The sequence below is a fragment of the Haemaphysalis longicornis genome, unplaced genomic scaffold, assembly GCF_048455015.1.
Source record: "Haemaphysalis longicornis isolate Haplotype H1 unplaced genomic scaffold, Haemaphysalis longicornis Haplotype H1 scaffold_12, whole genome shotgun sequence".
Taxonomy (NCBI): domain Eukaryota; kingdom Metazoa; phylum Arthropoda; class Arachnida; order Ixodida; family Ixodidae; genus Haemaphysalis; species Haemaphysalis longicornis.
Window position 1 is genome coordinate 45,335,905 of NW_027526225.1, and position 27,903 is coordinate 45,363,807.

Genomic DNA, 27,903 nt, shown 5'->3' on the forward strand with positions numbered 1-27,903 from the left:
GAGTCTCGTGGGGGTGCTTGGCGAACGACGTCCTGCTGGCAGGTAGCTTAAGCAAAAACTCCCACCTCCCCTCGCGGGAACCCCTCTGTAGACGCGACGCATAGGCGGAGCGGCGAAGGGACCGCGTTTTATAGCGCGCATAACGTTGAGGGGACTGCGTAAGCCGGTCCCAGTCGATGACGACGTTGGCGTACTTGTAAAGCGGCGTGGACTCTAGGTGTTTGAGCCAAGCGTGGATGTTGCTCCGCCCGAGAACGGCACACCGGTTATATGCGCAGCATGCCCGAAGGAGAGGAAACCGCGGAAGAGAGAGTACTGCACATGCGCCGGCCCCAGCGCGTCTGCCGCGGCTATGACGAAACGTGCCGCGGCTATGACGCAACACAATCCAACACAATCCACTTTAATCCAATCCAATCCAAATCCAATCTAATCCAAGCCAAGCCAATCCAAGCCAATCCAATCCAGTGCCCCTCGCGAGAGAGTGTTCGCTATCGGAGAGGAGAGGGGGTGAGCGGCGGAGAGCGCAGCTGGCGCGGCAAGGAGAATGGGGGAGGGGCGGACAACGCCGCCGACGACGACGACGACGCCGGAGGGACAAGGCGAGTGAATCAGATGCTCTGCATCTAAAAAGTGCGTCTACATTGCTCCTGCTCCTTGGCGTGTACGCCACATAGAGTTTCTTACAGTATACACTAGAGAGGAATCTGGCGCTAGCGTCTATGCGGCTCACATCAAGGTCGTCTGTGTCGTCATGGACCGCCATTATACATCGCGCTCGCCTTAGTTTCATCATTGACTTGGATTGAAACGTTTTAGTGGCCGCAAATTTAAACAAAGTGCCACAAAACGCGAAGAATAGCGTTCAATTATGGAAGTGGAAAATAAAAACAGGCTGTTTTAAAACTAAGAAAAAAAGAAGTAAAGCGTATTTTTGCCGGAACGGTTGTGCCCGCTATTCCGCAGGCCAAGGTTGTAGTTACGAACAATGTTATTATTTGGGGGGTAACTCATTAGAGACTGTGATTTTATTAATTTTACCATTATTTCAAAAAAGAAGTTGTTTGAAGAGTTTCGAAAGTTTTTTGAGCGTGCCTATGAAAACGTTGCCTTCGTGGTGAACCAGTGCACCGCGACCGCCAGCTAGTTTAACAGGAAAAATGTAAACGTGGCGTTAAACAGTCGTGGACGATGACAAGATAGGACGCATACAACCGCCCGTATCTGCCGTATCTTGTCTTCGTCGAAGTACGTTTTGTTTCTTCTTTTCGTCGGCTAGAAATTTCGCGGCGACATATTACCCGCTCAGTCATATGATCTTCGACTGCGGCATGAGCAACATCAGGTGCGATCACGCATTGCCTGCTGTTTCACTGAACAAGGCTATCACAGAAACGGGAGGATTTCGGCTTCCTTGTAGCTCGTAAAGGTGTGAATGCATAGTGAAGAAAGAAAATCCCCAAAACCGCTTAAGAATCCAGTTGTCATGCCAAGCCCAAGCCAAAAAGGATGTCTCCCCTTGAACCCCCACGACGACATGGATTACGAGGCGCAGTTTCCTCTCTAGTATACTTACTAAGAAACTCTATTGCTGCGTTCCAATTCGCAGACAGCTTGGTAGACAGTCTACGAAGCAGTCTAACTAGACGTCTAAAGGAATGAAATTGGAACGGCGCTTCGGTCGCAAACGCAACACCAGGGGCCCTATTCTCGACTGCACAAATTGCCGGCAATTCAGGCAATTTTCCGGAAGTCTTTTCTGATTGGCTTTAAATTTTGGTCACGTGCTTCCGGTTGACAAAGCGATTGTGTGTGCTGTCGTCATTTTGACGTTTCATGTCGTCTACGGACACCAGTTCTAAAGTTTGCCTTATTTCTCGTTACTAAAGGCGCATAATTCTTGGCCGGCAATGAAAAACCAGACTAAATGCAGCGGACATGACAACGTAAGCCTGTCTTTGCTATTCAACAACAATACTGCTTGTAATACACACCCCCTCTGTGATTGGCTGAGAATACGTGACGTAATTTAAACAGTTGGCGGGAATGATTACGTCATGCATTGGCAACTTCAGCCTGCGTAAAAGTGACGTAATGCTACGTAACAGCTTGAAAAGGGCGGTTGTTTTTGTCGCAAAATACAAGCAAAATAGGGCACAATATTGCCCCGGCGTACGGCGCCGCGAAATATGCGGCAATTTGCAGCAGGCGCAGTGTCGCAGGCGCGCTGTTTAAAGCATGTTTCCTACCGAAACAAATTATAGTTTCAACCGCTTCCAAGTCAGCGATCATGGAACATACAAATAGCATGCAGTATTTTGCTTTTATGTTTGGCAATAAAATAAAAATTATTTGTTTGGCGTAACCGCAACATAAGAGGGCAGTACAAGCCTCTCCATGACAAAGAGAACCCAATGCTTGGCATTTGTCCATACTTGTCCTAGTAAGTTGTTGGGTCACATGATCGAACTCAAGAGAAAAATAACAACGAAAAGTGACGATTTGGTTCATTACAGCGCTCATTGCAGTCGAGCTTGACGAATGAGTGAATCGGCGACATCGGTGCGCTCCGCGGTTATCAGGCGTAGCGCTTCGCTGCTCTTAAGCGATGGTCGCGGCTGTCTTTTTCTGTGATCACGCCATGAACTTGTAACATAGCAGCAGACGATGGCGTGGCGGCGGTGGCGGCAGGGAAGGTGATAACGCAACAAGGCTTGCATTGAAGCAGAGAGCCCAGCTATGTTACTAAAAGCGATTGATATAAATAAATAGATACGGTAAAAAAATTGTGTGATGTTCTTTAGCTCGACATCCGCCTTTCGCTCGATTTTGGATCAACGTTACTCGATCGCCTTGTGGTGTTGACGCCAATTCTGACCTCCAGAAATGTGTTTTTCTTGTCAGCCTCAGCTACAGTCTTAATTTTATAGTACATGCCAAGTGTTTTTATATCTTTCTTGCACAATATTTGATACCTTGGTAGCGATCTTTATGAGTGACTCGTCAAATTACACTGCATGTCGTCATAGCTATAGGTGTAGCACGTCACTAATTGCTTACGTCGTGCTTACGCAAAAAAACATGGGCGAAATGCCGGCAATTTGTGCAGTCGAGAATAGGGGCCCTATTCTCGACTGCACAAATTGCCGGCATTTCGCCCATGTTTTTTTTGCGTAAGCACGACGTAAGCAATCAGTGACGTGCTGCACCTATAGCTATGACGACATGCAGTGTAATTTGACGAGTCACTCATAAAGATCGCTACCAAGGTATCAAATATTGTGCAAGAAAGATATAAAAACACTTGGCATGTACTATAAAAATTAAGACGGTAGCTGGGGCTGGCAAGAAAAACACATTTCTGGAGGTCAAATTTGGCGCCAACACCACAAGGCGATCGAGTAACGTTGATCCAAAAGCGAGCGAAAGGCGGATGTCGAGCTGAAGAACATCACACAATTTTTTTTACCGTATCTATTTATTTCTTTCAATCGGTTTTATTAACATAGCTGGGCTCTCTGCTTCAATGCAAGCTTTGTTGCGTTATCACCTTCCCTGCCGCCACCGTCGCCACGCTATCGTCTGCTGCTATGTTACAAGTTTATGGCGTGATCACAGAAAAAGACGGCCGCGACCATCGCTTCTATGACACATAAGCGCAGCGAAGCGCTACGCCTGATAACCGCGGAGCGCACCGATGTCGCCGATTCACTCATTCGTCAAGCTCGACTGCAATCAGCGCTGTAATGAACTAAATAGTCACTTTTAATTGTTATTTTTCTCTTGAGTTCGATCATGTGACCCAACAGCTTACTAGGACAAGTATGGACAAATGCCATGCATTGGATTCTCTTTGTCATGGAGAGGCTTGTACTGCCCTCTTATGTTGCGGTTACGCCAAACAAATAATTTTCATTTTAATGCCAAACATAAAAGCAAAATACTGCATGTTATTTGTATGTTCCATGATCGCTGACTTGGAAGCAGTTGAAACTATAATTTGTTTCGGTAGGAAACATGCTTTAAACAGCGCGCATGCGAAACTGCGCCTGCTGCAAATTGCCGCACATTTCGCGGCGCCGTAAGCCGGGGCAATATTGTGCCCTATTTTGCTTGTATTTTTCGACAAAAACAACCGCCATTTTTATGCTGTTACGTAGCATTACGTCACTTTTACGCAGGCTGAAGTTGCCAATGCATGACGTAATCGTTCCCGCCAACTGTTTAAATTACGTCACGCCTTCTCAGCCAATCACAGAGGGTGTGTGTATTACAGGCAGTATTGTTGTTGAATAGCAAAGACAGGCTTACGTTGTCATGTCCGCTGCATTTAGTCTGGTTTTTCATTGCCGGCCAAGAATTATGCGCCTTTAGTAACGAGAAATAAGGCAAACTTTAGAACTGGTGTCCGTAGACGACATGAAACGTCAAAATGACGACAGCACACACAATCGCTTTGTCAACCGGAAGCACGTGACCAAAATTGAAAGCCAATCAGAAAAGACTTCCGGAAAATTGCCTGAATTGCCGGCAATTTGTGCAGTCGAGAATAGGGCCCTAGGGCCCCAGCGCAGACGACCAGCAGACGACAGCGTCGTTGCAGACATGTTGAGCTGAGCAAGCCGCAAGTTTCGTAACTAATATTACCGTTGTTATTACAAACGTTACGTAATTTAAAAACTAGGCAAAGTCGCCTTCATAACTAGTAAATTTTACTAAATATTTAAATAAAGGAACAAGTGCTTTTGGTTCAACATAAAAACGCAAAAAGCTGGCGCTGGCGTCGCTTTTCAGTTTAGACAGGAAGGTAGCCTGCATCGTTGATGACTTCGATGCTGTCTCCTCGAAGCAGTCTTCGTTGACTGCTTCGTTCGAATTGGAACGGGGCTTAACATGGCGTACTGTCCGCGAAGACGGCAACGAAGCTGTCTAAACGGTAAATTGGAACGCACCCTATGGTACGCCAGACGCTTGCGTTGCGACGAGCTCATCTTGTGGAACGCGGCGGCGCGTTCCACAAGCTGAGCGGCGTTCCACATAGGCGGCGGACGGTTAAACACAGCAGCTTCCGCTGCTACACGCTGCCCTATCCAGGCGTCATCTATCGGCGCTGATAGCGACATGACGCACTACTTCGCTTCACCTCTCCTAGACGGCAGCAGCATCTGAATGGAGAAGTTAGAGGAAATGACCTGAGGCGCGTTCGTCCAACTACCTGGGAATGACTTCATGGCCCAGTCAGTAGAGCATTTCACACTTCCCGCCGCGGCCGAGTGATCGTGGGATCGAAACCTAGCGCCGCCGCGCCTATGGAGCTTTTACTGGGGACGTTATTTCCATGACGGATATGACGTCGGTGATGTTTGTGTGTACCCCGACATAAGACACTTTCGTGCTGAAACAGAATAATTACGAAAACTGGCGAACCGTGTGTCGCCCTGCGTTTCCGCAAAAATTCAAATTTCGGGAAAGTTCCAAATGTAACCGTTATAATAACGTAAATAGATATATATGGTCGGACGAACTTTTGAAAAATTAAAAGTCAAGTATTTAAAAATTGCTCGAATTCGCAAAACGTATAATGCATGGCATTTCCACAATAATACAGTTTTCTGCAAAGGAAAGTTTGACAACCACCTAAATGCAGCCATACAGCTACAAAGGAAAGCTATACAGCTTTCCTTTGTAGCCGTATGGCTGCGTTTAGGTGGATGTCAATCTTTTACTTTGCAGAAAACTTACTCCACCTTGCGTATTTCCCCTAAAAAATCTGGTAAATAATACAGATTTTGCGAAAGCTTCAGCTGTAATCGTTATAATAGCGTAATTGGACATAAGTGGTCGGACAGGATTTATAAAATCTAAAAAATGAGAGATACAAAATAATTGCAGAAAATAAGAAACTTCATAATGCCCTGCATTTCCACAATAATGCGGATTTCGGGAAAGTTCCAAATGTAATCGTTGAAATAGCGCAAATGGAGAATTGATCGGACAAAATTTTCAAAAACTGAAAAATAAGAAGAATATTAAAAATTATGGAAAATGGCAAAACGTATAACGCATGGCATTTCTACCATGATGCAGATTTAGCGAAAGTTTCACCTGTAATCGCTATAATAGGGTAAATGTAGATAGTCGGTCGAACGAAATTTTAAAAACTAAAAAGAAGAAAAATAGAAAAATATAAAATATTACGATAAATGGTGAACCTTGTAACGCCCTGCATTTACACAATAATGCAGCTTTCGCAAAAGTTTCAAATGAAATCCTTATAATAGCATAAATGAATGTAATGGGTTGAACGAAATATTTAAAAAGAATAAGAAAAATTTGAAAAAGTACTGAAAATGGCAAGTCGTTTAACGGCGGGCATTTCCGCAATAATGCAGATTTTGCGGGAGTTCCACCTTAATTGTCGTAGTATTAGCGTAAATAAGATAATTGATAGAAATAAATTTTGAAAAACCAAAAAAAACCAGAAAAACTTAAAAAAATTACAGAAACTGTAGAAACATGTGACGCCCTGAATTTCCGCAATAATCCAGTTTCGCGAAAGTTCCACTTCTAAGCATTATAATGAAGTAAATGGAGATAATTGGCAGGACAGGATTTAGAAAAACCAAACAAAATTTGGCTGTAAAAAACTTACACTCACGAGAAGCGGCATAAGAATAGTACACATTAGTCGATAATTCTCTGAAGTTTTGCAAAACTTTTTCGGGCATGCTAAGAATGAAACTGATTTGAAATTTCCGTTACCGAAAGGTTATGGTTGAAACTTCGTAGCGAATATCACTACAGATCAAGAATGCTTTTTAAGTAGTTAGCTCAGCGTTGAAAGTACCTGCCGCGGTGGCTCAGTGGCTTAGGCGTTGTGCTTCTGAGCGCGAGGTCGCGGGTTCGATTCCCGGCCGCGGCGGCCGCTTCTCTGATGGAGGCGAAAAGCGAGAACGCCCGTGTGTTGGAGATTTCTGCTCACGTTATAGGTAGCCCACGTGGTCAAAATTAATCCGGAGCCCTCCACTGCGGCGTGCCTCATCGCCTGCGTCGCGTCGGCGCATTAAGCCCTGCAATCCATTAATCCATAAGCGTTGAAAGTGCGTGTCAGTACTCCTGTGATGCCGGTCAATATTTTTCTGAAAAACTTGCTGCCCACAGAGAAACCCTTCAAGACTAACACCTCCTGCAACCTTATGAAAATGACAGCACAGATTAAGCTGACTTGTTTTTATATGTAGTAACTCCACAATTTAATACCCCTGTCACACGGCAAATCTAATGTCATTCAAACTGAATGACATTAGCTGTTAATGACATTCGGCTCGGCCGTGCGGGTCTACACGGCGGAACAAATGTCATTTGATTGCGATAGCGGTGATGATTACGAAGCTCGCAAAACTGCAAAATTACATCACACGTAATAGTTTTTTTAAAACGTAACAAAGGAATATTTAAAAAAAATAAAAACAAGAAAACCACCGATTTAGGTGACATCAGTAGACATCACAAGCTGAGACAAGTCTGCAAAAAATCCGGATTAGTGTAGCGCGCGCACTGGGGACGAGATTTTATTTTTTATTAGTATTGTTTCTTTCTTCATTTGAACAACAACACAAAGAAGAAAATATAAGTTTACTGAAAGTTTTTAGCAACAGTATTCTTTGGTTTATTACTGAATTTTCCTGTCCAGGGATGCGCTACTGCTCCGAGGCTTCTCATTTGGCCACTAACTGAGGTCCGGGACCTCAGTTAGCCGCTAAATGTCATTCGCCTCAAATATCATTCGGTAACCTCGTGTAGCGGCGAACTAATGACGTTTAGAGCGAATGACATTTGCTGTAAATGTCATTAGATCTGCCGTGTGACAGGGGTATAAATTGCAGGGCGCGAAAGTTATAATTACCGACTGTTATCCAATGTAGTGTCATATCCTGCGAAGCTGGACAATAGGTTATTGTTTACGCCGCCCGCTGTTCTCCCTCTCGGGTGATGACGTGCCAAAGTCGTCACGCCTGCTTGGAGTTCGCTGCTAGTTGGAAGCCTATGGTGGTAATTGGTGAGGTCCTGTCTTCATTAGATTACAACAGTTGTCATGTAATGTGCCTGTGTATTTGTAACGCCATTAAAATGCGCTACATGCGACAAGGACAGCGCATAATTTTATATTCCAAGAGTCCTACTTGTACCTATGAAACGCTTTTGCAGAACTTCAGTTGTATATAACAATATCGTCACTCTTCTCGCGGTTGAACTTAATCGAACACCATTCTATTCGCATTTATATATGAATTGAATCGAGGAACAGACACGGGTCATTTTCACGGATGCATATTTATACCGATATAGATAAAGATAGATAAATATATAGGTAAAGATAGATATAAAAAGATATGAAAAGGTGGACAAAGGCAGCCTGTACAGGTCAGCATGTAGCATAGCAACGACGATCTTGAACTTGATGTACTAAAAAAGCTCGTGCGGCACAGTGAACGGCTTTATTTTAAGACATGCTCTGAAGAGAGTTTTCAGTGTGCTCCCGCTCTTAACGGCACCCTATATACTTTCACGAAGGGTGCGTTTCTTCACCTGGAGCCTGACGTCAGCCTCCCGCTTTGGAACAGCGCGCTTCGGGTTTTCGGCAAAGGAACCGCCCAGTACCGCAACTACTACGACAAATGTGTCAACCAGTTCGCCGGGCGTCCGGAGTCGTCAGAGGATACGGTCAACTTCACCGAGCTCCTGAAGATCGAGCACATGATGATTACAAGGCTTCTGCCAGCGAGAAAAACGGTCAAGGACCTGACACTACAATCGCCACAAGCCCTGAACGAATACCTGAATGAATCCCGCGTGCAGAAACTTGTCAAGTACTACACCGACACGTACACTCCCAGCGGACGAGCGGGAGCCATTATAAGCGGGATAGAATACCTGGGAAACTTCACGGACATTCTGGACAAAGTTGGTGACGACAAAGTCATCTTCTATCTTGGTCATGTACTCATTCAGGTAAGGTTTGAGTGCGTTGGGAAATATCCAGATGTTGATAATGCCGGAATAGGGCAAATGACGTGATATTTTTTCAGTGGGGGGGTGGGGGGGGGGGGGGTAATCAAGCTAGTGTTAGTGTGTTGATTGTCATTGCTGACATGGATCACATATATAATAGGAGCACGATAGTGTAGACATTGAAAAAGAGATTCAGCGTAGCCGTATGAGGGCAAGGACGTGGAAACGACCTCAGAAAACGAAGGAGCTGATTGCGAGACGAAGATAAATGAATTAGTCAGAAACTAAGAAACCAATTCAACGGTAAGACTTGAAAGAATTGAATAAACAAGCAAAACAGCGGCCCTTTCTTCCTATAACGAGACAAAAATTAAAGCCACATAACCTAAAGCCGCCAGATTAAGATAAACAAAAAACAGGCCATGGGACCAGACAAGACGCGTGCACTTGAGACTAAACGCGTAGAGTAAAAACAGCATGAATGAGATCATGAAAGTACCTGAACCTATCTACGGCGATACAAATACTAACCAGCTTATGCTGTGCAAGGGCACCTGTACTCCCTCTCCGAATGCATTTTTTGCTCAAATGTTTTCCTATCTATTTCCCGAGATATCGGTGTTTGGGTACTTCTGCTCCCTGCTTTTGGTAGTACTGAGAGCCCCGGCCAACTCGTATAATTAAGCATTGCCAGGTTCAATGCTCAGTGGCATGCGGCCCAGACACAGGCTTTTATACCCCTCTGCTGCAAACCAGCCGGTTTGCTCATTTGCTGTACCAAGGGCGTCGAACCGGTATTTTTGCAGGTTCGGTTCGTATTAGGGTTGAAGCCTTTCGGGTTCGGTTCTGGAGCATCATTCCGTCGAGGTTCGATCCGGTTCGAACCGTTTCGAACGGGTTCAAACGGGTTCGGAGAAAAAAGCAGAGTGTTTTGTTTATTTTTTTAGTTCCGCGTTTTCGTTTGTCTATCACATCGGTATAACAACATGCATAATGTAAGTTTCTTTGTGCAAGCGTTTGGATATGGCCAACTTAAAGAGACCGTGCAACACTTTTTTTTCGAAATCTTAAATGCATAGAGAACGTTGTCAAACAACACATCCAGTAGTTAGATTCGGGGGTCGTAAAGTGCTTTAGCTAAAAAAGTAATGTCTGTGCCCACCAGATGTTAGAAACTTCCTCAAAAAGTAGTTGCCTGTTTCCCGGCCTTGGGGTTCATAGACCGCTGGAATCATCTCATTACAGCAGTGCAGCGGCTATCTTGAAGAATCAGTGTATTCGATAGCCACTTTAAAAAGAAAGCAGAAACGGGAGGCGGATTTCTACAGATATCCCCCAAATAAATGGATACCGTCACGTCTCCAATACATACGGGCTTGTGGAAGAAGTGGAACTCCTGGGAATTTTGGGACCAATCCAGCACATTGGCGAACATTCCTCCACCCTCTCCATTAGAAATTTCAGAATAATCACGGACTCCCACGTCGCACTTCCGGAGCTAAACCGTGTGTCCTCGCCTGATAGCACGACGACCCGCAATCTGACTTCGGTACGCAGACTACAAGAAGAATGCTTCACGATTCGCATCGCCTGGACACCGTGGCACACCATGAGTTCACATGGCAAGATTTTGGCACATCCTGCTAGCAGGGAGCGACTTCAAGCACCTCCCGCGGTTCCCAACTTCAACTACCTCGCTCCAGTCGGATTGGCAACTTCGGCTTCGGCATCTAAAGAAACTCAGATGACAACGCTTGCAACGTGCGACGCCGGATAGAGTCCTCAACCTTCTCAAGCCTCTTTCACGCTCGGGGGAAATATTCGCGAACAAAGTCTACGGCAATGCGGCATACACACCTCGCGCCCTTTACAAATGGACAGCCCCTGCAGGGTCCGAGCTCCACCACTGCCCACACTGTGGTTGTGATGGCACGCCAAATTTATTTCATTTAATCTGGCTCTGTGCCTACTTCGCCAGAAGCCGTGCGCAGCTTTTCGCCATTGGCGCTGTACCTAAATCCGAATATGAACACATACGCCGGGTGCGGGAAGATTCACCAACCTTTGAAATGATTACTCAATGCGCTCTTGAGAATGTTCTCTTTAAACTCGTGTAGTGGCTTGTTCGACTCCCCTAGAGTGCACCAAACACGCTCCATCTGCCCGGTTTATGGGACAAAAGTGAGAATAAAAAAGCTAGTGAACTGTGAACCGCATATGAACAGCGAACATTTGCATTATTATGCAGAAAACTGTGTGAACAGGGAGCATCGGCTAAACTGCTCTTTCCACTACCTTTTTACCTTACTCCCCCCAGGGCATCTGGCCCCCTTACCTCAATAAATCAATTCTCTCTCTCTCTCTCTCTCTCTGCTGCAACGAGCGAATCACGCAGTGCCGCTCCATGCTGGTGATAGCGATAGCTTTCGTAATGCTTCCAGGCGCGAAAGAAAGGGTGAAAGCGTTTATCGTACGTGTTTCAAAGTCTAACTGGCAATTCACTGCAAAATGTTTTTCATTGGAGGTCAACGATTATAACATTAACAGAAGAGAAGTAAAATGTTAAGACTCCTTATGTGTGTGAATGTAAGAACGTTATTCCTTATGGCCTCAAGACTATTTAGATTGATTTACGTTAGTTCGTTCATATATTTTAATTTGGCTCATAAACCCCCAGTTTCACACTCCGAAGTTATGTTCTCGTGTAGACAAACGTCCTCAAGAGTTGCATACTTCTTCAGCTGACCCATGTTTTACGAGCATCCAAACGATATGCACACCGTGCGGAGCCATGAGGCGCTGTGGGTCTGATCGCTGGTTCTTTTCAAGCGGAGTAATAGTAACTGCGCTTGCAATTCAAATGAGATGCAAGGAGTAGCTGAGCATAGACCGGTGACTGCCGCGAGCAGCGTCGTGTTCATGTCACCGCGACGGCAGGGTGACGACGTAGAGCCTTGACTCCACCCATGCAGCTTCGCGAAGGCCATGCCGGCAGCCTAGCGCCAATGGTGGTGGTAAAACATTTTAATGGAGGGCCTGTTGAAGCTTTTGGTTGCGCCATTGATAAACAGCAAAAAATATCAAGAACATATTGAGTGCACGCGAGCCTGCATCTCATGAGGTCCCAGCGTCGCCCAGGCCTGCGCGTGGGCTTCCTCCACGTTAGGGGTGTTGTACGGCCGGCCGCCGCAGCGCTGCTACCGCGCCGCTGGAGAAGGAAGAAGAAGAAAACGCTGAGTGGTAATAAACCGTGTTCGCTGTAGCTGGAGTCACCCGTCTGTTCGCCTCTGTGTACTCCAGTCGAAGTCGTATTAAACATGGTGTCAGAAGTTGTGCGCGATCATCCGTAAGCCAAGTTGCTTGGAGGAATCCGCCTGGAACGGCATCAAACCTGGACAACGCCGCAAACAGAACGGCCGGCACTCCGACTGCCACGGCACCCACCTCAGCACCAGCGTCAATGGCTTCTTTCGCGATACAACCTCCGGAAGCCTTCTGCTTCTCGTCGCCCAACGAGTGGCCGAAATGGAAGAAGCGCTTCGAACGTTTTCGCACCTCTTCTGGCCTCAGTGCCCAGCCTGAAGAACACCAAGTCGACGCCCTGCTGTACATCATGGGTGACCAGGCTGAGGACATTTTTGGTACCTTCAACCTCACAGGTGAGGACTCGAAGACGTTCAGCGTTGTGATGGAACGATTTGACAAATACTTCATTCCGCGTCGCAACGTCATCTTTGAAAGGGCGCGCTTCAACACTCGGATACAACAGGAGACAGAGTCTGTAGAAGAATTCGCCACAGCCCTTCACGCTCTTTCCAAACACTGCGAGTACGGCAGCCTGCAAGAAGAGTTTATCCGTGATCGGTTAGTCGTCGGCATCAGAGACAGACAGCTGTCTGCGAAGTTGCAACTTGACCCAGATCTGACGTTACAGAAAGCCCTAGACGCAACGCGGCAAGTCGAAACGGTGCGACAGCAACAGGTAGAGCTGAATCATGCCCAACCAAGCGTCAACAAGGTAGGCTTTGCCCACCAGGAGAAGTCCAAGTGTGTGTTCAACAGATGGACTCGGATGCCATTTTCGGAGAACAAAGCGGTTGAGCTCTGTGAAGTCAACGCAAATTCGCACGTCTCCTGAGTGCTTGGGCACGACCACCATTGGCGCGCACCATTTGGTTGGCTCTTCGACTGGAGAGCAAGGAGTTTACGACGTTCATAACGCCATTTGGAAGGTTCAAGTTTAACCGGCTCCCATTTGGTATCGCCTCGGCACCACAACTGTTCCAGAGGCAGATGGCTACCATCCTGCAAGGTATGAGTCGTGTCATATGTCACATGGACGACATCCTTGTGTGGGGAGCCACACAAGAGGAGCACAACGAGTCTCTTCGTCAAGTACTGCGGAGGCTCGCTGAAGCTGGCGTCACACTCAACGAGAGCAAATGCACGTGCTGCGCTACAGAATTGACATACCTTGGACACAAGATTCGACAGCAAGGTATCAGGCCTGATGAGTCCAAAATCACAGCATTTACGCAAATGACACCACCCACAAACAGAACAGAGCTACAGAGGATACTTGGTATGGCCACATATCTTGCTCGGTTCCTTCCGAATCTCGCAGACATCTTGCAGCCCCTCACGCTGCTGCTGTCGAAAAAACAGGAGTTTTTGTGGGGTGCGCCGCAACAAGTAGCGCTCGACAACTGGAAGAAGCTTCTGTCTAGTAGACCAGTTCTTGCCATCTATTACCCCGCAAAAGAGACAGTAGTCACGGCAGATGCTTCCTCTTTCGCACTCGGCGCCGTTCTTCGCCAGCGGCAGACAACAGGGAACTATGCAGTAATCGCTTAAGCAATTCGACTTTTGACAGACACTGAAAATCGCTACGCACAGATCAAGAAAGAGGCACTTGCATTGGTGTGGGGATGCGAGAAATTCTCTGACTACCACGTTGGAAAGCAATTTCTCCTAGAAACTGACCACAAGCCTCTCGTGCCTATTTTCAACTCGAAGAATCTTGATGACTTCACACCAAGGCTACAGAGACTTCGCATGCGCATGATGCGATACAGTTACATCGTGACCTACGTACCTGGCAAGGAGCTTTTGGCTGCCGATGCTCTCGCTCACCGCTCCAATCCACCGTCCCATCCGCAGAATCCGGTGAGCTGGTTGAGGAAATAGATGCCTTTGTCGGGCAGCTCACGGCAAACGTTCCAATCAAGCCAGCCTGTCTCGAGCTGCTTCGGAATAGTCAGAAAGCTGACCAATTGTGCTGTCAACTGCAGAAATTCTGCAGCAAGGGGTGGCCTCCCCAGCGAGATCTACACCAAGAGGTGAAGCTTTTCTATCATTTTCGCCATCAACTAAATGTTGAAAATGACCTCCTCTTGTGCGGAACAACAGTAGTAGTCCCAGTCGCCTGCCAGGCTCACATTTTGCGCCTGCTACACGAAGGACACTTCGGAATATCAAAAACCCTTGCAAAGGCCAACGATACGGTTTTGTGGCCGGGCATATCAAGGGAGATCGAGCAAACTGTCCGTACTTGTCGGAAATGCGTGGAGACAACAACAAACCGGAAAATGCCGCTTCAACCTACACCTTTCCTGGAAAGGCCCTGGCAACGGGTGGCTATGGACCTGTTCTACCAAAGCAAGAAGTGGTGGTTGATAATCGTCGACTACTACTCCAGGTACCCTGAAATCGCGCTGCTGAACAAGCTTACTGCAGCTGAGGTGATCAACCATTGCAAGTCAGTCTTTGCACGCCATGGGATTCCTGAGGTAGTTGTCTCAGACAACGGCCCGCAGTTTTCCCGCGTAAGAGGATCCGAGTTCGCAGACTTTGCGCGAGAATATGGTCTTCAACACATAACCTCCAGTCCCCACTACCCACAGAGCAATGGATTGGCGGAAGCTGCCGTCAAGATCATCAAGACATCTATGTCCAAGACGCAGGACCCGTATATTACCTTGCTGGCCTACAGGACTACATCATTAAAGAACGGATACAGCCCTTCCCAACTCCTCATGGGTCGCCGCTTGCGCACCAAGTTATCTGAGGCAACCAGAGCATTACTTCCTGCAACGCCCGATACCCTCGCAGTCCGGAAGTTCGAAACAGAAAGCCGGGAGAACCAACGCGAATATTACAACAGTCGTCACGGTGTCCGGGATCAAGTTGATCTTCTGAACGACGAAGAAGTTTGGGTGAGCGACATGCAGAAGAAAGGCAAGGTAGTGGACACCGCCTCTGAACCAAGGTCTTACATCGTGGACACTGGGGATAGCGTTGTGCGTCGCAACAGCACTCACTTGGTACCCTTGCCACGAATGCAAGAGTTTACGCCACCTGCGGAGCAAGCACAAGAAGCCGGTGCAAGGACGCATTGCCAAGACACATCGCATGGCCACACCCGAAGCGGTCGCTGCACCATCCCGCCGAAAAAATACATAGCCTCTGTTCTTTCGAAAGGAGATGTACGGCCGGCCGCCGCGGCGCTGCTACCGCGCGGCTGGAGAAGGAAGAAGAAGAAAACGCTCAGTGGTAATAAACCGTGTTCGCTGTAGCTGGAGTCACCCGTCTGTTCGCCTCTGTGTACACCAGTCGAAGTCGTATTAAACAAGGGGCTCGGTAGAAAAAGACTACCAACCTCACGTGCCAGTCAGCGTTTGTACAAACAGAATCACCGGCAAAACGACTGTCGTCTGTTCCTGACGTCACTCGCTCCGCGTTTTAGGGGCAACCAGTTGTTCTCATAAAGCATGGAGTCGCCATGGCTGTGGCGGCGAAACTCTCTACAACTCTGTGCCACGCGTATGGTGTATGGGGTGACCAACGAAGATTGGGACGCCCTAAGATGAGGCGGCTTATCAGGAAAATCACCACGCTCCCAAGCGAGAATGCAGTCGCCTTGAACAGAAAAAGTAGTGCAGGTCCTCAATGTTGAGGAAGCGCTCGACAAAATCTTTGCGGCGGCGCGTGATGAAGTATACGACGACTAAGGTGACCACACAAATAAAGCACTTTACTTTGCGTTTGATTTGGTGTTCTGCTGAAAAGCGCCATATATATATATGTGTGTGTGTGTGTATAAGTAGAGTCGGATACAGAGCAAGCGCTATAACAAAGAAGGTTTACTTACGTAGCAGCAACGGGACTTCCCTTCATCAGAGTACAGTTAGATGATTTTGCTGTCACAAACATTCGGAACACATCTCTTATATAGATTTGCAGAAAACTGTGAGAAGGAGCGAAGACATTTCGGAAATGGAGACTATGCATGCAGCCGGGCTATGCCTACGTTACAAGAAAAACAAAAAGGAGAGATAGAGAAAGGAGGAAAACGAGGAAACTTTCTTAACACTCAACATTTCAAGCCAGTAGTGATCTTCGTGATGTTCTTTTCCCCGGGGCTTCTCCTCAAAGCCACAGCAGCGCTGATGACCTGACCCCGGGTTTTCTCAACCGGCAAACTGAGCTTCCAATGCAAAAACTGTACATTTATATACAGCCCGGCGGGCGGCTCAGAAACAGTGCTCGAGTGGAGCCCGCACACGACGGCCCGCGAGCTGCGGCACCCATACCTCGTCTCTCTGTCTTCATTTTCCATTCCTCTTGCCGCTGAGGTCCGAGGAAGCAGGAAAAGCCAGTTCTCTTCGTCCATGTGGTGGCGGTTAAGACATCCGGTGCGACCAGGCGTGGCCTTCCTCGGAATGCGCGGCGTTTCAAGGCGCCGCGCGACACGTGCGCTTCATTTCTGCGCTGCTCGTCCCAGGGCCCGCGCCAGTTGGTGCGTCGAAGCGTCCGACACCACTGTACTATAAAAGGTATATTGACGACATATTCATGATCCGGCAGCACGGCGACGCGGAGCTCCTCACCTTCATTCAGGCATTTAACCTAGCCCATCCTAGTATTTCCCTTGCTCATTTCTATTCAGAACACAGTGTAAACTTTCTGGACGTCACCTTTACTACTTCGCAAGGTGGGCTTCAAACTAAACTGTATAGAAAACCGATAGACACGCGGAAGTAATCGACTTTCAAAGTAGCCATGTCAGACACTGCAAGACAGCAATACCGTACTGTCAAACCCACTGTTTTAGGAGTATTTGCACAAACCAAGCCGACTTTGACTCAAACTGTCGAAAACTTAAAACAGTCGTCCGGAAAAAAAAATACCCAGAAAAAGTTATCTACGACGCTATTGTGCGAGCAAACCAATTGGACCTTAACGAAATCTAAGAAAAAAGCCCCGAACGTTAACCCGCAAACGAAATTAGTTTTAATCCACTCAGCCTCCACTCCAAGAGTCAACCGTACTAAGAAAACATAACAATATCCTAATTCAAAGTGAAGGCTTAAAAATTATATTCCCCGAACCATCACGCGTTTGCAACTGGCGTAATAAGAATTTAGGCCACTTTCTTACTAACTCTCGTATCAACCGACCGGGAACTACTGGTTACATGCCCTGCAATAAACCTGGATGTAAATTATGCCCACACATGACCACTACACAGCGTGCCGGCAGCACGGCTACAGACTACTACTTAAATATAAAGGGTAACTTTCACTATGACTCCGCTAATGTATATCTTTTAGAGTGCAGTGTTTGTAGGCGGCAATATATCGGCTAAACTGAAACGCCCTTCCGAATACGGTACAATAATTACCGCTCTAATGCAAAAAGTTCCCTCATTTGCCCCTGTCAAGACATGTGAAACGGTCTCTGTCATGCATTTGAACACCTTAAAGCAACAATTTCAGAATCCGCTTTCAAAACCCGCCACGACCGCGAGGTTCGGGAATCTTATCTCATTTATGAGTTTGGGTCAGCGACGTTTGGTATTAATGAAATTTACTGCAAAATAACGTGCTTATCCCTCGAATAAAATTGGCGACTTCATAATTTTTATAACATTCTTCATTAATCCTACCCTTGAGTTTCCCATCATAATTCCCAGAAACTCCCCAAACACAGCAGCTTTATTAGCCTAATGGGACTCAACAATACAATTTGCCCTTGAGAAAGAGGTCGCGTTCCCCCCACCACTTAAAAAATTGCGCCCACCTCCCCGCGAGGGGAACCGGTTCACTTGGTGTTTCTGTTGGATTGATTCTGAAATCGCGGGAAACGTGTCTGGAACGCGTATGATTATTATGCTTTATGATTATTATTATGTTTTATTGGCCAATTTTGGTCAATCTCTCTAAGTGGTATGCTTGGAGCTTCGCTGTCACAACGACCTTTACTCCATCATTGTTGCTGCAAGTGGGAGCTTCTTTTATTTTATTGCAAGTGTTAATCATTGCCCCATCATGCGTTGTATCAGTAGCATCTTGACGTAGTTTGAATGTGTCAAGGATATAGGCGCGTTCATACCATGTGATTCTGTCTCGGTTTTGTGGCGCAGTGGGAAGAGCACCATGTACCTCGCGTTCCGCCCACAGGGTCGTAGGATCGAAACCGGGCGCCGCTAACTATTATTTTTTTATAGTGTAGGGGGAGAGGTGTGGCCGGACAACAACGCCGTATGGAGGGACAAGGCGAGTGAATGAGATTCAGTCGCATCTAAAACGTTTAACCTTTTGTGATCTATGGACCCTACCTATTTCCTGTTGAGTTATTTCCTGTTGAGTTGCTAGCTCTTGTGCAATGCTCTTTTGTGTACTGTATCTATTCTGCCCATCCGCGGTGGGCACACCCAAAACACAATCCTCGTTCATGCCTGCATGGATCCGTTCGAACCACTCTCCCCGCCCACTGAATACCTTATGGTATAGTTTTCCCTTCCTTTCGAAACCGCGATTGTGTAGTCTTCCGCATTGTCTGAACTTGCAGCCCATGCCACGTACGTTGCCCCGTCGTGGTGCAACCTTAACAGCTGCCTTGTTAATGCGACCTATTCTCTCTTTCCCTATCTCCTTTCTCTCTCTCTCTCTCTCTCTCTCTTTGTTGTTGTAACATAGACACAGCCCAGCTGCTTGCATACTCTCCATTTCCGAAATGTCTTCCACTCTTTCTCACAGTTTTCTGGAAATCTATATAAGAAATGTGTTCCGAGTGTTTGTTGTTGTTCTTGCTGTGCATCCGACTCTTGTACTATTTCTGCGCTCTTTGTGAGTTTTATCTTTCTCTAGATTTATATATATTGTGGTACTAAAGACGAGCAAGTGGCGCGCAGCCACCATGCAAGCACTAACGAACAACGGATAAGCTACGCGTCCACAACAACAGTCAGCATTGTCCTTGCGATTGGCGTACGCCCGCTCAAGGGGATTGACCACTCGGATTGTGCAGATGACGACGAGGCAGCAGGGTGAGCCACCGCAGCGGCATCGTCATCGGCGTGAAGCTCGTGGAGTGCGCGAGACATTCTGCCGGCTGGATCACCGATCCGTTTGCCACTTCTGAGTGCCCCTCCTGCTTTCCGCTGTCAAGGCAATAAACCCGCATTACATTTCAGTGGAGTGTGCGGATTCTATCCTCGTCCGGCTCCTCAGCTTCACTCACTTTCACCTTCCACCTTCGGCGTACCCGCAAGCCTGGAGCTCCGGAGTCGCACCCTGCCTTCTACCGCTGAGTCAGGCATGACTACTGACGCCCGAAACACGACATTGCCTTCGCCATCGGCTGTCATCTGCTCCGGGGTGATTCTTGAGCGTGACCCGGCGAAATTCACTGGCGCAGACGACCAGGACGCCGAAGATTGGCTTTCGTCTTATGAGACGGTAAGCGCGCACAAGAAGTGGGACGACGCCATGAAGACGTGAGTTTCCCCTTGAGGGGACTTGCAGAAAAATGGTATCATGACCACCCAGCTGATCGCGCAACCTGGACCGCATTCAAAACGAACTTTTCGGTGGTATTTGACCGGCCAGCGGTTCGCAAGCTTCGCGCAGAGCAGCGTTTGAGAGAGCGAGCTCAACAAGCCGGTGAGAAGTTTACCAGCTACTTCGAGGATGTGGTCAACCTTTGCAGGCGCGTGGATCCTTCCATGCCTGAGCAAGACACCATCAAACATATACTCAGGGGAATAGAATAGGACGTGTTCAAAATGCTGCTTGCGAAAAACTCTAAGAGCGTCAGAGACGTCATCAGCTTGTTGCAAAGTTACGATGAGTTGCGCACGCAGCGTCGCCTCAATCGTCGCCGCCCTTTTGAGCGTGAGGAGACGCTCTGTGAGCTGGAAGTCGACGAAAATCCGTCGCTACTGAACCGCATCAAGGAGCATGTTCGTGAAGAGGTGGCGCGGCAGATCTCTCCCCTGCCTTGCACATCCCTGCCATCGTCGCCGGTACCAGATCCTTACTTGTCATCGCCGCTCCGTCGAATCATTAGGGAAGTAGTCGCTGAAGTCTTACCGGCCACACCAGCTACTCCCCAGCCGTTGCCTGTAGCGGCGCCATTATACGCTGAAGTGGCGGCACGGCAGGCTCCGCCTAGTGCTTATGTGCCTTTACGCCGCCCGTAACCATCGCCTTATCTTCCTCCGGCTTCCTCGGCACCGCTCCACAGCAACCCATGGCGCACACCCGACAACCGGCCGATATGCTATTTCTGCGGAGTTCCTGGTCACGTAGCGCGCTATTGCCGCCGTCGAGTTACGCCGTCCGGAGACGCTTACCGAAGGCCAGTCTTTGCTGCTAACGTGTATACTTCTCCGCGTTCGTCCAACAATGCTCCTGCTGAGCCTCCATATCTCTCGCCTCCTCGCGAAGCACCCGATACCCGCCGATCGTCCTCCCCACGCCACCGTTCCATTTCGCCGCTGCGCCGTCGTCCGAATGCCCAGTAGGAATACTGACTGCCGCAGTTCCGGAGGCAAGAACTGCAGCGCCGTCGAAATACCAAAGCCTTGGCCTGTTTGGTACGAACGCGATCGAAGTATTTATTGATGGACTCACCCCATACGCCGTTGTAGACACGGGAGCAGCCATCTCTGTTTAGCCGACAAACTTTGCCGCAAATTACAAAAAGTGACGACCCCAATATCCGGTATCCGTCTCCGCATAGCTACGGTACATAACTTCGAGCCTTCAGCCGTTTGCGCAAGCCGTGTCTTTGTAAAATACGCGATGTATGTAATCGAGTTCGTCGTTCTTTCCTCATGTTCCTATGACATCATCTTGGGGTGGGACTTCCTGGCGCGTCACCACGCTATTATTGACTATGCCCGCGCCGAGATGGCCTTATTTCCTCTGTGTGACACTGCAATGCACAAAGTAACCAATACGTTTAAGCTGTGCGCCACCGAAGAGTCCACAATCCCTCCGGCCTCTGCTGTTATCGTACCAGTAATCTGTGATATGTTGCCTGCCGCAGTTGTTGTGGTTACCCCTTTTAAATGCAGAGAATTTCAGTAACTCACGATGTTACCCGCGTTGTCCCGTCGTAGTCCGCACCGTCGTTGTCTGCACCCCTCCCCTACACTATATAAAAGAAAATACTATCCGGCGCCAGGTTTCGATCCCTCGACCCTGCGGGCGGAACGCAATGTACATGGTGCTCTACCCACTGCGCCACAAAGCCGACACAGAATGGGACGCTACGAACGCGCCTTATATCGTTGACTCATTCAAATTACTGCTGACGAGCGCTCTCTCGTCAGCAGTTGCCACAAGTGCAACAACATTAACGTAACGCAAACTACTTAACGTCGTGTGCCCCCGGAAATGCTCTGCATTTGATCGTGCCCCTCGCGAGGGGGGATGTTTCACTGCGTCGCCATGCGAACAGTTTGCCACGCTTTAGTTTCAGTTCTTTCTTTGCTGGGATGCCGACGAGAGGCTCCACCTCCTCGCACTTCGCCGCGGGAGAATCCGCGGCGGGGGCGAGAGATGGCGCTGGCGTCTCCGCGGCCGCGTCTGCGGCCTCCGCGGGCACCGGCGCTGGCGCGGGGTCATCGCCATTCTTTCTAATTTGTTTATGCGCCGACAGCGCGTCTCTTCTCTACGCCATTCTGGCTATCGAAAGTGACACGATTTCCATCTAACACACGATTTACATCTGCTAACACGATTTCCACCTGCAGTACCTCGTCTTCACCCTTACCGTGTATCGTGTTGAATCCCTTGGACACGTCGAAGCTATTGACACTCGCCTGATAAACGACTTCCCGGATGCATCCCACGTTCTGTCACTCAGCTCGCTAAGCCCGCCTCTTCCCCGTGCATCTGATTCGGCCGCTTTCGTTCCCTCCCTCCGTAGACAGCAACCTCGACCCTGTCCAGCGCAACTAGCTGCCCACCCTTCTTCACCGTTTCCGATCCACCTTCGACTGCCAGCACACTTCCTTGGGCCGCACGCAGACCGTCATACATCGCATTGACAGTGGCTCTCATCCACCTTTGAGGCAGCGACCATACCGCGTTTCCGCCAAAGAGCGTTTGTGATCGAAAGGCACGTTGATGAAATGCTTCAGCGTAGTGTCAATAGTCCTTCTAACAGCCCGCGGGCAGGCCTAATGCGGGGTAATAAATTGGTGGGACGATGGGTATCTGTTATTGTTTGTGCAGTGGAAAGTATGAGCCGAGCGGAGCCAAAGCGGTGCTAGCGAGGTCCAGACGTCCTGTAGTGTCGAGCCCTGCAGAGGGAAGTGGCCGGTTGAGGAGTTCGCCGGCTGTGGCGTTGGCTGCTTAATTCCGAGCAACAGCAGAGTGGCCAGGGGTCTAAAGTATTATTACTCCAGTTTCATCTGGAAGTTGGGGAAGAGTGGGAAGACCTTTAGGGGGTGCGAGGCCAGCGTGATACCATCGGCATGCTTGCTGAGCATCGGTGATGGTGACGCGCCCAGAGTGGGGACCGACCCCACGCCCTTTGAAAGGCGTGGGTTCGGTCCCCACTCTGGGCGCGTGTTTTTCTTTCTTTCTTTCTTCCGTATATTTTAAAAATGTTAACTTCAATAACAGTAGTAAAAAAAGAGCCTAACCACACCCCTATGTCTCCTTTGGCGTTGTAGACTTCCGACCTATCTTTGTGTATATATATATATATATATATAGTAGGGAAAGAGAAGGAGGATTAAGGGGCGAAAGAAAAAGAGAAAGACTGCAGTGACGAGTGTCAAGTGCCAAGGCACGCATACCGGAAGTATTCCATTTTACTAAATGGGACAAAGCCGGTACCTGCCAGCTAACAGGGCACAAAAACACCCACTCGTCTTTTCAAAATTCTCCCATCTATTCGATTAACCGTTAGTTGTGATATGCTTCACCGATTGCAGACCGTTCTGCGCATGCTCAGCGCTAAGTTCAACGACATCTGGTACGAGGAACTTGGCCGCAAAGTGTTTCCCACCACGGTGAACAGAGCCGTCGAGGACTGCGCGCACTTGACCGAAATACTGCTGGGATGGAGCCTTTTTGAGCGCTTTATCCGCAAGAGTACGAGGCAAGCAGTCGCAGCTCATATCCAAGGAATTACCGAGAAGTTGTCGCCGCAGTTCATCGACACTCTGAAGAGGTACCCTTGGTTCGGCAAGCTCAACGTGGAAGACCGGAACTTCACGGTACGTGATGGCCTTAATTCATTTGTTTTTGTTTTTTGTGCATTTATTAGAGACGAAAGATTTTTTCAGCTACATCAATAGAGACGTTTTGGCCTGTATGGCTGCCTGTCTGTCTGAAGAGGCAAATTTAATTTAAGAGGCAAATCACCGGACACGTAGATTTATTTTTCCCAATGCACTCAGAGAACGAACAACGCGCACCTTCAGTATTTTTGGCACGCATAGAAAAGGCGTGTAACCGTAGAGGAACCTTTAACAGCTTGTGTACACAACAAGGAAACACACCCTTAAGCTTCACTCCGAACACTACAAAAGGTTCACGCGTGTACACGCAGAAAACGAAACGCTGTCAGCGTTACCGACAACGAGGAGCAGCGACTACTACAGGGAATGAATTCAATTAATCCCACCACAAATCATTAGTTCAGTGAAGAAATGTGGGGAGGGGATGTGGCTCACCCATTCCCTTAGGACTACGGAAAAAAACTAGGTGACACTATCGTACTCCTTAACGATGTTTTCCCTTGACGTCGCACTGTCACGACACCTGTATATCACACACGTGCGTCGGATAAGTGGATAACAGATGACCTCTGTTTATTCTTTACCCGAAGCAGTTGGCCCAAAAAAACACGCTCTTCCTTAAGAGACCAAGAGATGCCGGTGTGGTCGTACGAACTTTGTTGTACCTCCGCCTATCAGCATTTCTTTCAAAGAGCTAATTCCACAACAACGAGGCATATCGTCACCATGGCTTCTCGAGGCAGCTGCCCTGGTGTAGTAGTGGGCTAGTCGGATTCTCGGAGCCGCCCGGGGTACTATGCACAAAACGTTTAACCACCACGCCCCTCGATATCTCGCACTCAGTGGTTTCGTTGGGGCTGCAGTTAGGTTTAACACCCCACCGCTAAGGGCGGCCCTTCGTGGGGAGGATAAATGAGACAGGTCAGAGTCCACTGGGTTTTCTTCGCTCTGTGTGGAAGGTGACCCCCCGTAAGCGCCCGCAACAGAAAGTCTTGTGGCTCGACCCTATGTGCAGCTTTTCTGACCATAAGCTGCTTGCGCCACTTCGTGGGCTCCGTTTCACGAACCGAAACTGCAGGGCCAAAAGCCAGTGCGTCCTTGTAAAATCCAACGAGGGCCTTGTGAAACAGCGGTGTCCCTGCGGCACTAAGGAAGAGCTTGCCTGTGAGGATAAAGGCCAGGATTTGACTCGACAGTGCAGAAATGTAGAGCACAAAAACTAGCGCAGGGAGCTCGGCGTCTTCGATTGTGTTAAATGAGTGCCAACAGCCAGCCGGTCGTTTCGAGACAAATGGCATTGAAACCACCAAGGCGCCTTGCTAGGCGCAACGCGTTTCAGGCTAGACGCTTTTGCCCCCTCTCCCCCCTCGAAAAAAATCTGAATGTGCCGGGGTTTGTCTCTGCGTGACCTCATTGTGTGGGTGCATCACTCGAGAGCACGCGAAAAAAAAACTTGGCCAAAATTTGCCCTCGATAAAGTATGTTTTTATTAGGCGAGAACAGAAAAGCTCGCGTAATTTTTCCATCTTATTTACTAGGCCGAGAAGGAAGTTGGGGTTATACTATACCTCCAATGTTAAAAAGTCAATATAGCACAAATTTTAGGATCTGTTTGAATGTTCGGTAAAATACACGTGTTTGCTCTTTATTTTTATTGAGCTTTTCACAATAAAAAATTCCGAAGTTGCTCGGGCGAAATGCCACTGTTGCATTTGGTTGTCTAGGCCCCTAGCACCAGACAGCCCAAGTGACAGCAAAAGAAGCAACCATACACGCCTTAATACATACCCAAATAAATTTGGCGGCACAGTGGTCTTGTTTAGGCCGATCTCTTCTCAGAGGAGTTTGGCATAGGCTTCGAGGTATTTTGAGGTAATATTTACGCTTTCTGCATCCTCATAAATATCGACACGTCATCTGTATTTGCAGAGGCGATCACTGATCCAAAGCCCGGGACGGGAAGGCTCCGAATTCTACCTGCAATGGGGATCTTGTGAATGAAATGCTTCATGCAACACAAAAACAAGGGGAGAGGAGGCAGGATTGCCTGCAAATTGTGACATACCCTGCCCTGAATTGATGACGAGGGGCTACAATGCGACGTACACTCTGCAATTGCTAATGGTGAGAGACACCGAGCTCATAAACATTCCTGGTTTCCCGGCCCCGACCTTGCTCCTGACGCCGCTTTCGCTGAGTACAAAACAGTTAACATTCCTAAAGAAGGTAGTTTGACCAGTCCAGCATTCAGGACATAGCCAGCTATAGGAAAAAAAATCCAGTTCCACCCTGTGTGAAATCTGCTGGAACAGTGGAGTTCTGGTTCGGTTGTATCGGCTGCTACGTGAATGGCCGTCGCCCAAGAAGGGCACCGACCTTGCCGCGCAAATTCTACGGTGCGCGAAAAAGGAATCGGCAGCTGAACGTGAGCGGTGGGAGGCTGCCTCCCCCAGCGGAAGGGAGAGGAACCCGCCCCCACGAGACTGCTGCGTCCTCTAGCGGTGGCTCTGGGAATTCGTCTCTAGGAGGCCACTGGCGGGTCTGGGAATCGTTTTTCCAGTTTCTTCGTTTGTGCAAGTAGTTATGAATTTCTGATATTGTATATGTTACTCGCTGTCATATGGAATACCGTCCTGCGACCGGGCCTTTAGGGTATTCTGATACAGAAATGTGTTGAATAGCGTAGAGGAACGCATAGCAGCCGCATGATTTCCGTCGACAATTCGTACCTTGTTTCATATATCTGTTACTGAAGCATTGTTTGTTATCCAGATTCGCATAGCGGAAAAGCTAATTATATATTTTAAAAGCCAAAGCCATTAACTGGCCCATTGAGAAGAAAATCGGTGCGAGCGCGCCGTCAGAAGTTAACAAACGGGTGAAACGCGACTACAAGTGTGTAATAGCAAAAGCTCCGATCGCATTAATAAAAACAATGTGCAGGACTGGCCTACTGGGCAACTTTGTTTATAGCCACGTGCAAAGCGGAGAGTTCCCTGGGCTGTGATTGCGCTGCTCCGCAGTGTTCGGAAGTAGCATGTCGAATGACCACGCGCCCACTGATTCGCTCAGCTGCACAACAGCCACTCTACTCGCAGGGCCAATCTCCAGATAGAACTCAACATAGTTCAATTAAACATCAGTGGTACTACACTCACAACCTTTAGGACTGCCTCAGGCATCCTCGCTGTTGTTGTTTCGTCGGTCGTTAGTTTCCGCATTTATTTAATTTTATATTCGTTTACATTGCGTACATAGATATATGCATACCTACATGCAACCTGCATGCATACGTCCATGAATGCATACATGCATACACACATACATACACACGTGCATACATACACACACACATGCAGACTATCACTCATACATACACAAATACCTACATAAATACCTACCTACCTACATACATACATACATACATACATACATACATACATACATACATACATACATACATACATACATACATACATACATACATACATACATACACACACAATTCTTAATCTGTTTGAATCACCTACGGAATACTAGTCTTTGCTTTCCGTGGCATTCTTCACTGCCAACCCCAATTTCTGTCTTAAATCAACGAGCCGCTGATTTCAAATTCTGATTCACAACATGCATAGCGAGGGCCTCTGTTCTGGCAGTATTCGTGCTATTGGTAGCTAAAGAGGGTTCAACTCTGGTCGACCACTCTCAACATGTCGTAGACACTCGAGGCACGGCCTCGGGGGTTAAAAAGAAGGCCCCCTTCACTCCGAGTAGTCCGAGTGGCGCTGGCTACCACCCCCAAGCACAGGAAATAAAAATACCTTAACATAAATACCCCAGAAAGTGGAGGGGAAAATCGCCCCGCCGGTAGCGTAGTGGTCATCGCACCACACACGTATTCTGGAGGTCGTGGGCTCGGATCCCACCGGGCGGACATTTTTTCTCCACTTCCTTTCTGCTTTCAGAATTCTTCATCTGTTTCAATGACATACAGCACTCTCCCCGTTGCTTTCCGGGGCACTCTTCATGGCCAACCCTTAATTCTGTCTACATACATACATACATACATATACATACATACATACATACATACATACATACATACATACATACGTACATACGTACATACATACATACATACATACATACATACATACATACATACATACATACATACATACATACATACATACATACATACATACATACGTACATACATACATACATACATACGTACACATTATTGCGGTCAGAATTGGGGCCCATCGAAGAAATCCAGGAAGGCAGCAGTCTCCAATGCCAATAGGGGCGCTCTCGAAAGGGAGCCCGTTCATTCCCATCTCGTG

At 48.0% G+C, this 27,903-nt stretch overlaps 2 protein-coding genes across 2 annotated transcripts in view; both read left to right on the plus strand.

The window, feature by feature from the left end:
• The window catches only part of LOC144161580 (endothelin-converting enzyme 2-like), a 29,357-nt gene extending 15,002 nt beyond the window's left edge, over positions 1 to 14,355 (plus strand). Inside the window, exons 3-5 of the mRNA XM_077692225.1 lie at positions 8,575 to 9,012; positions 12,590 to 12,876; positions 14,304 to 14,355. Of these exons, the coding sequence (XP_077548351.1) occupies positions 8,575 to 9,012; positions 12,590 to 12,876; positions 14,304 to 14,355 (777 nt within the window). The remainder of the gene's footprint in view (positions 1 to 8,574; positions 9,013 to 12,589; positions 12,877 to 14,303) is intronic.
• Positions 14,356 to 14,651: 296 nt separating this feature from the next.
• The window catches only part of LOC144161581 (uncharacterized), a 39,188-nt gene continuing 25,936 nt past the window's right edge, over positions 14,652 to 27,903 (plus strand). Inside the window, exons 1-3 of the mRNA XM_077692226.1 lie at positions 14,652 to 14,770; positions 14,900 to 15,080; positions 23,249 to 23,533. Coding sequence (XP_077548352.1) covers positions 14,652 to 14,770; positions 14,900 to 15,080; positions 23,249 to 23,533 — 585 coding nt within the window. The remainder of the gene's footprint in view (positions 14,771 to 14,899; positions 15,081 to 23,248; positions 23,534 to 27,903) is intronic.